Below are 9894 nucleotides of genomic sequence, written 5' to 3' on the forward strand. Positions count from 1 at the left end.
AAGCTCCCCTACATGAAGCCAATGCCTTTAGGTCTTAGTACATGCAGGGCTAGAGAGTCTGTTCCTCCTGCTGTAATCTAAAGACCCCTGAAGAGATTAATCAGACCCAGCTCCGCCTGGGTGTTCCGGCAAGCCAACAGAACCCTGCCAGAGCTCTAAGTTCCAAGCACACAGAGCAAGCACATAGGGAAAACAAGCAATGCAATTCTTGGCAGCGCAACTGCATTGGCAAATAAAAACGAGGATGTTGGTTTCACACCCAGCTACCCATGCTTGCATAGAATGTGTTCCAATACAATTGGACAAAAAAATCTGCAGAACAGTTAGGCCACCAGACTCATTTTTACTGCGCCTGAAACTGGATTTAAAAAAAAAAAAAAAAATGTAAATAGCTTAGTCCTCAATTGATCTATATATATTTGACATTAATCTTGAACAATGGGTGAAAAGATAAAATCCAAAAGTGAAAACTCAATTGGCCCTAGAGTGGAAAGGACAGTGATCTGTTTCAATTCTGTGTAGTAACTCCACATAAAGGGCACTGGTAACACACTTGGCTGCATCTCAATATCCTGCACAAGTGCCAATTTTTTGACTATATACTGAAAGTAGAAAATAAGCAAAGTTCATGGTTGGCCCAACACTAGGATTACCTATAACGGCAAGCCTTTCCAGATCATTTATTAAATACACAGTAGACTGTCCATGGCAAGTGGATGCCTTATAAATCGCCATGTTACACAAACGATACAGGCGAACAAAAAAACTGGTTGCAAAACTGTTGACCGTCTACAACTGTTAACCCACACACCACAGTATAAAAGTCTCTGTCTATGTGCCACGTTCTATTTACTAGACATGACAAACGTTGGCACTTTCTATTGAACAGACAGAAGACGTTCCTCAAGTTCTTTCTTTTCAAGACATGTTTCCATTGTGCTTCGGGCCTGGGAACCACACAGCCATCTCAAAGCATTAGCTCACATATTTTGAAAAGTAATAGAATAAAGCTTTTTGAATAACTGTGCTTAATTGCTTGCTCTTGCAAAAGAGAGTCAAGATAGTTCATCTTTGGTATTAAAAAGTATCTTAAACTGTTTGCAAAAGATGTCTTAGCCTATTCCCCTTGAAGGTAACACTTTAATTTTGTCACATTTACACAATACACTATTTCAAAGAAATGTTTGAAGGGAAATGTTAAGCTGTTATGTGATTAGCAAGACACGCTGCTGGAGCCCTTGTTTTTAATGATTGTGCAATTACAGCACTTACGAGGCAAGGCTATCAACTTGTTTCTTTACACAAAGTTAAGGTTAACATTATTATTACCATGAGAAAAGCTATAAAAGCACAAACTAGATTATATTCAATAGATCTGTTTTGCAGTTTCGTTTTCATTCATCATTAAAATAACGCGTACAAGTTAACTGTTTCTGCTCTTTCAATTACCATAGAACACCAATGTTTCTTTACAAGCACAGGGCCGCTGGGTAGACAGGACATAATTCATTGTGACAGTGTAATACATCTAATTAAAACAGTAATTATTTCTGATTTTCTGAGGAGAATTTTGAATGCCCTTATTTAGACCGTTCATGTACAAACTTTTATTTATGTATTTATTTATTCATTTATTTATTTATTTATTAACTATAGTGGCCACTATAACACTGTGCAGGTTGCTGTCCTTCCTTGGTACCACCCTGTGCCAAGTTGCATTGCTCTGAGGTGAATGTTTTTTTCCCACAGCAACTGTCCCTTTATACTCATCCATAGCTTCACACAACCATCAATCAAAATATAAGGTAAAACGTATAAGAAACTAAGTCAAGTAGACAAATGTGCTGACTAGTTCCTTCATCAGTGCAGTACACTGGTGCTACTGGAAGGACCGGTACTGACCAGGTACGGTACAGCAGCTTACCTAACTGGACCCAATCACCTGGTGTATTAATTACATTATTATCTTAAAGCAAGGCTTTATTTTAATCGTTAACCCAATCCAAACATCAATTTATGACCCTGTGGTCTTGCACATAATGTTAATCAGGACAGCACAATACGCCAGTGACTGTAAGCCTGCTGCAAGATGTATCAAAGAGGAAGAATCAGAAAGGTTTGGTGACATCTGGACTACTTCGTTTCTTATAAGACTTTCTACTCATCCTGTAGATTGCTGATATTACGGCATGTGTCAGCTCAGAAGAAACGTTTCTTTTTTTGCTGATATGAAAAAATCAGTACAATATATAGTATAACTACCATCTTTTATGATGTGTTAATTAAATCAGAATAAATATGCTCTACATTATGCAATTTTCAAAAACGTTTCCCTAAATGTGCACAGTTGATTAAATTGGACCACATAAATAATAACTGTTGTATACAATATCCATAATTTTTGTTAGAATGTTTTTGCCCAGAGTGCAAAAATAATCATGGTAAACAGCAGTAAGTAGCGGTACAGTAATTGCAGTCTTAACTTGTAATTGATGTATTATTACAATTACTTTTTTTTCAGCTAATTAAAATATCCTTTGGAAGCTTTACAACACACCCAGGAGTGACACAGTTAGCAATTAATTAAATAAAAAAAATTTAAAAAAAGGAAGCGTGAATTTGTTTTCAAAACCATACCTGCAATTTCAAACTGTTTCCTAGGCATCCAGAACTAAAATTAAGACCATTACGCTATGAAAAAGTGGACTGCCTTTTATCGTGACGTTAATGGTCTTCTCTTATTCAAGCACTGTATTTGTAAAACGAATAGCTCTTTAGGAAGAAGTGATGTCTGGCCAAACTGTGGCTTTCAAATTTAAACAGAGAAAAAAAACAACAGTAAAATAATTCAAGACACAATAACATATGACTAACCCTACATTAAAGTAGTGATCTGGGATAAAATGCACCTGAAATAAATGCATGTGTCAGGCTGTTTATTTTCAATTTCGTAGTGTATTTGAAAGATATTCTTGTATGTAGGAGATTGATCATTACTGAAGGCACTTGTACACACTTGTGCTTGAATATAAAAAAATGTTTTACCGGAAATGTCTCCTTCGTAACTTTAACCAGTTACTATTTAAACCTTTTCTTTAGTTATTGTTGTTAAAAACACATCTCTTAATAAATGGCGTGTGCTATTGAACATGTAGCACCTCAAAACTATTTAATGTATTGAATAAATGGTGCACATGGGAACAAGTCAGACTGACTAACTGAGGAATAATAACTGTGTGTTGCACTGTTTAAACCAAGTTCTGGGTTCAAGACTTATATGCTAGTTTTACATTCCCACCAAGACCTGCCTGCAGAGAAAGGGAAGGGCAACATGCTAATGGAGTGCAGGTTTGAGAACATGCTGCTGGGCAGTGGAAAGGGTTTTCTTGGATGTGTGTAAAGATCACTGTCAACTTCCATTTATAAAATGAACTTCATCCAGTTCTGACCTGGTGGATGGCACTGTGCATCTTTAACCCTAACCAGTCAGTGGTTAAACTCTCCTTTTGAGATCTTAGACAGTGACTCTGCCTTATTTTGGCAGCTCTTCTTCTAAAATGTTTTGGGTTCTGACAGCGGTGAATGACCGCAGGGAGCCTAGAGAGCTGCCGGGGTCAGAGAGGGTCTTTGCGCTGTCAAGAGGAGTTACCAGCAGCCGTACTGAATGCCGCAGAGACGAGTGGGCTTGTCACACAGCCCGGGAAAAATCCCCTGGTACACACACTGGCACATCATTAGCATCTGTTATGGTTACCCAATTGATTTGCACAGTACATTTACAAACAAAGTGTCACCTCTAATCATTTTAGCTCCCCTGTTTGCAATTTAAGAATGCTTCCCCTTTTTACTTGCTCTACTGAGGTTACAGTACGGTTTCGGTGTAATTTACATTTTAAAAATGTTCATTAATGTTTAGGATCAAAGCGGCGAGGCAGTGGAAGGCTGGGTTTGTTCAGCTTCAAGGCTGGTAAATCCCTTAACCTAATTCCGACATGGATATTTCTTTCTACTCTTTCTTACATCAAATGGAAGTCCAGTGGCTCAACAGTCCAACCTAGCGAGTTTAACCAGAGCATTGCTTTCTCAGTAGCCAAAGGCACAACTACTGGTATTTTACATTGACTCTTAACTCACAACACTAGGTTCAATTGCAGCAATAAAATCTGTCCTTGTCTTTAAATTCTATGAAAAATGTCCAAGTTCCCAGTGCCCCTTGTACTGATTGCATTTACAAATTGCATCTGTGATTAAAGAGCCGAGCACAGGGATGGCGAGTATTGATTTCCAATCTCTTTCCAAGATGACTCTATCACTGTGAGTAAGTCAAGCAATTTGCTTTATTTTACACTTCAGGCTTTGGGGCTTAGAGCACCCTGACAGGCTCTGATCCGACAGGAGATGTTTAATTAGGACGGAAACTAAAGGAATTACTGTACATTTTCACTATCAGCATTACATTAGCACTGCAGAACTAGGGAGTTTTAAAGCGTTTCTTACTTGTATGACTAAATTGGCTAATTTGTTCTGTTATTTTTACTGAGGTTTCTTTATCAATTTGCCATTCTTTATTTAGCAGTTCGCTTACAGTGGGGTATAATTACAGCATGAATGAATGATGAATGAAAACTTTATTAGTAAAAACATTTTATAGGCATTGTTAAGGAATACCTGGAATACAGCGTTTGCGTTACACAATTAAAAAAGCATAATTTATGCTTGCGCAGAATCCTTAAAAGCTTCATGATGGCCAAAATACTTATTGGACTGTATTAATTGCCAAGTGATTTTTTTTTTAGTTTCTTCATTTTTTTATTTGAAAACTATTCCATTTTTGGCTTTTCAACCCTGTTTTGGATTCTGCTTCTGACAACTACTACTGCTACTGTACGTTTGGAAAATTGGATGGATTTGGTTTATTGACAGCAACTTTCATGCAAGTACCACCCAAAGATACAGACCGTCCTGGAAGCTGAGGGTCGACCAAACAATAACTGTTCACATCAGGCAAATACCCCATCTCCACAGCGATATCCAAAACGCCAGGGATTTTAAAAAGAGCTTCTAGAAGGTTGTCAGGAAGGGTCAGGTCTTCAGAAGCCCAGATGGCGTGAGATTCCTCAGTATTACCTTTCAACACATTGACTTCTCTGCTGAGTTCCTGGTCATGCTTGCCCTCTGTGTCAGTGGGGGATGCCATAGTCCTGACCAGAAGATCCCCCGGGGTGTTGCTGAGCTTCACAAGTTCTGCAGCACGGCTGAATATTGTCATCCCACCTGTCACAGGGGCAACTTCACATGCAACCTGCTTCGGTTTTACCTTTTGGACAATTTCATTTCCCATTCCTTCCACTTTCTGATTTGCACCTGCTTCTTCTTTCTTTGCAGCTTGTGGGAATTGAGAAATGTTCTGACAGATTTCATTGAAGCTTCGCTCCTCCAGTTTGGGTTCAACAGTCATGCCTTTTACAAACGCAAGGATAGAGGCTGACTCCCCTGCAGGGGTTTGGCTGTGGCAGAGTTTAGTTGGCTGACCGTCAATTCTCAGGAACTTGGTAATCTTTTCATTAGAAAGAAGGTATACCCCTTCAGCCTGATGATTGGCTGTTATCATCTGTGTAGGAACCTGGGAGTCAGGTTTTGCAGCCTTGGTGACTCCGGGTAACAGAGCTGAAGTGGTGATTCCAGGCAAGTGGTTTGCTACGCTGTTCAACCCGACATACGTAAGGTCACCCACTTCCTGTATGTGGTTTTTTGAGTGTCGTTTCTTTGTCTTCCTGCCTTGGACCTGGTAGTGGATGTATTGTTCTCCTTGAATCTGGAAAACCATGGGGATATTGCTGGACCTGTTCTGCTCCTGGTATGGTCGCAGGTAGACAGGAGCCTCAGCAGGTTGCCTCGTGGTAGACTGGTAATAAACACCTTGTTGAAGATGATCCTGGGGTACCTGGTAGATGACAGTTTTCTGGTCGGGCAGGGAGTGGTACGCTGGCTGTGGCTGCTGAAAAAACGCTTGCTGGCGAAGTTCTATTGCTGGTTGAGTGACATAATAGTTGTGGTAATACTCATTTGATAAAGTGCTGGGCTGTTGCAAATTGAACTCCAACACTGTTGCATTAGGGTCACAAGCAGCACTGTGTAGAACTGCAAAATAAAGCATGCATTAATACCTTTTCACTTTTAAAATACTTTTAGAAACCATAAATACTAAACACATTTAGGAATTAAACGCCATCTAACCTGCAGCCCCAGTTTTTGGCTGCTGGGCTTGTGAGGAACTTCTCGACTCAGGGAAAGGCATTTGGAATCTTGCCTGATCTGAAATTTTTAAAAAAATGAACAGGTGTATACTGTTGGCATGGTTACATAATGATAATTAGCATGTTCATAGATCTGAATTATAAGTAATAATCCATGCATTTAGACCATTTTCATCAGAGCTACATAGATTCTCTCTCTCTCTCTCTCTCTCTCTCTCTCTATATATATATATATATATATATATATTTTAGTTAACGGATTTCTGAATGCTTACCTAGTCTGAAAAAACGTTCTGGTTTGATGTTTCCTGAGAGTCTTTGGTACGAAGGGACTGTATCTGCCATTCTGGGGATAGTAGAGGATGATCTATGGGAAAACCTTCCACCTGAAAAACCTAAATTATTGTTCATTTTGCTGATAAGTATGGTATCTTGTTTTTAAGATGATGGTTCAATGTATTTTTGCAGCCTGTTTAGAATTTTCAAGTAGTTTCCATAGAGGAAAGATTCTGTTTGGATGAGTAGAACTAATAAGTGTTCTAGACTGTTATGATAAGTATTCTAACATTGTTGCTAAGCACTTTTTGTCACCAAGCCTTAGCTCTTTTATTGAAAACTGTAAATGTGTATATTATAGCAATAACACAAGAAGGTAAATTGACACAGATTTTATACATGATCAATACATTCTGGTTTGACAACCTATTTCCATAACAAAATATGAAGTGGTGACCCAAAATAACTTAGTGTCCTATAATTGAAATTCAGTAGTCAGAATAGTAACTTGTTTAATCCTGAATGCTATATTGTTTGTTAAAACACCCATTCAAAGGGACTAATCTTTAAGTCAAGTTAGGGGCTTGCCATGTAATAAAAAATATCATCGGGGAAAAAACTGTAGTGTATAGAAGAAACAAACACATATATTTTTTATGAAACTCTATCTACAAACATTGCTTTGTAAATACATACAGGGAATTAATGTAAATTATCTCCTACATTTGTTCCCCAATTAGAAATGTATATGAAAGGAGTAGACGTGTGACACTTAGTCATAGGGTTATTGACTACCTTTGGCCCTCAAAAATCTTTATCTTAAGCGTATTCCTGTCTAGGTAATAACCTCTGCTTACTCCACTTGAATGCAGAGGACTGTAGCAGCTAGCTCTAAAGGAGCTCAGTTACAATTGTATGAAAAATGGTTTGACATGTCGGGATCTGGTTAGAAGTTCAACTGGCTGCAGAGAAAATAATTACCGTCTTTATGTTCCAGCACATCTCAATGACCTGGAGCAGCGACATGTCTTTTACTGTAGTAAGACATGCAATCGCCGAATTTAAATATGAAAAACCTGGGTGAAAGGTTCTGAAATGAGGTGTAATACAATCATCTCTGGGCTGCAAAGGGCCAGGCCATCAGGCAGGTATGTAGAAGAGAGCCAAACAGGAGCACTTGTCAGTATATTGTAATGCTTGAATAAATTCAATTAGAAGAGAACAGTTGAGAAATTAATAATGACTGTGAAAACACACACACATTATCTATTACACACACATAATCTGCTAGTGTGTATATATATATATATATATATATATATATATATATATATATATATATATATATATATTCAAAATGCACACAGGTCAGGAACCGCGACGACACACTACAACATATATATATTATTAAATTGTATTCTCAAATGTGCAACAACATAATATTGTTCAAGTTTTAAACATGCTTAACATAATCCATGTAAATAATGCACAACATCTTGGAGTCAGTCAGATCCCCTGAGCTGTTGTAAATTGAGAACATCTTTTAAGACATATTTCACAGTTCCTTGTCTCAAGTGACACCCGTTCACAGCTTGCAGCCACTTTATTAGGAACTGTTAGGATCAGCACTGCTGTACACAAGGCATTTCCTGTTTGACAGCTTCTAATGACTTTTGTAATAGCGCTGGAATTATACTACTGTTTGCGTATCTACAATGTAATTCCCATGTAACCACAGGTGCAGTTACATTACAATTACAGTGTAATCAGAGATATTTACATCCTTCGGTAACAATATTGCAAGCAAGGATGTGATATTACAATTAATCATGGATGTGTGGACCACTGCACCGACCATTCACCCCATAACAGTCAAAGACCATCAGACATTATTCTGAAACTGCCAGCAGTTTCAAATGTTACTTTCCACTGCAACTATGGAGCAATTGAAAATTAGGCATGCATTTTAATGTTTGAAGCCTAAAAGGAGTTACTTTAGTGGTTAAAGCTAAGCCCTGATAATGAACACCAGCAATCTGTACTACAGTGTCAATTAATCACTCTTCATATATCTGAACAAGAAGACTGCATCGCATTGGGTTGTCATTTTTTAAACTATTTTGACTGGTTTCACAGACCACAATTAGCCCTAGTCCATGATCAGTGCTAACCGGGGTCTGTGAAACCAGTCCTTCATTTAGTTTAAAGTTTGTTCTTTAACTTTTTTTATATACTTAGGCTTTGCATGTCCTTCAAGCTGCGAAGCTTGCACTTCAATTTGTCCTAATTCAGAATGTAATTGTGCCGGGCTACCAGCTAATTAAATGTTCAGAGAAGTGATAAATTAGGTGGGTCGATCATTACAACTAGAGTAATTAGTCAGTTGTGCTAAATCCAGGTCTTATACCCAGTGCATATACATTCATGCTAGTGAGACTAGTCTGTAAAAGTTACTTTCAAGTTTTACAGTGGATGTTACAGCTTACAAAGCTGTGGTAATTTCATTTTATTGTATTTTATTATCAGAGACAATAATGAGATGTTGTAATAAACACATGGAAATCAATTGCAATTTTTCTATAGCATCATAACGCTCACATATAACTGCTAAGTTATTACCATGAGGTGAGTTGAAAAGAAAAACCTTTTGCATTTTGTCAGTCAAACAATATTAACAAGTAATATTATTACAAGAAAAAATATTATATTAGACAAACATTATTATAGTTATTATGTATTTCTGCTGAGATAAAATGTATTTAAAAGAGTAGGTTGTAGTTACAAATATTCCTATAATTGAATTGACAGTCTGTTCAGTGGATGTTTTATTACACCATTACTCAAGCAGGCTCACTTACCTAACATAAAACGGTCATATATCTTTATAGCAGCTTTAGTTTGCATCAGCAAGGGTGTTTAATGATGATGTGTGGTGTGACTTTTGTGGTGCATTAAAATAATGGCTTTCTACATTATCAAAGGAACAGTCATTTAAAGATATACTGTATTTATCATTTTTTGTTTTACTCATCAATAGCCAAAAAGTTATAGTGATACATTAACAGATGCAGATGTTTAAATGTGAAAAACAATTTTGTACCGTTTCCAAATGTGTGAATTGACAACAACCCACACATGGAAATACTGGTATACAAATCCTTTACCTTATTCATTGAAAGTGTGTTCATAGCCAGTATTGTGTTTTTTTTTTTTTTTTTTATAGAAGGATTATTTGCACAATTTAATTAACTTGTTGCTTTGCAGCTATGGAGCCAGTAACTAAATGAAAGCCATCCTCACCTTAGGCAAACAGTAACAGTAACAGGACAGTAAAATAGACTATGCTTACGATTTCTGCTGT

General features: G+C 37.4%; 1 protein-coding gene across 1 annotated transcript; it reads right to left on the minus strand.

The window, feature by feature from the left end:
* Positions 1–4563: 4563 nt before the first annotated feature.
* LOC131700535 (uncharacterized) lies at positions 4564–6803 on the minus strand. Its single transcript, XM_058998375.1, has 3 exons — positions 6533–6803; positions 6238–6315; positions 4564–6141 (listed from the first exon to the last, which is right to left on the minus strand). The coding sequence occupies exons 1-3, from the start codon at positions 6666–6668 to the stop codon at positions 4880–4882; spliced, it is 1476 nt and encodes a 491-aa protein (XP_058854358.1). The 5' UTR covers positions 6669–6803; the 3' UTR covers positions 4564–4879.
* Between the last annotated feature and the right edge of the window lie 3091 nt (positions 6804–9894).

The sequence above is a fragment of the Acipenser ruthenus genome, chromosome 24 (genome assembly GCF_902713425.1).
Source record: "Acipenser ruthenus chromosome 24, fAciRut3.2 maternal haplotype, whole genome shotgun sequence".
Classification (NCBI taxonomy): Eukaryota; Metazoa; Chordata; class Actinopteri; order Acipenseriformes; family Acipenseridae; genus Acipenser; species Acipenser ruthenus.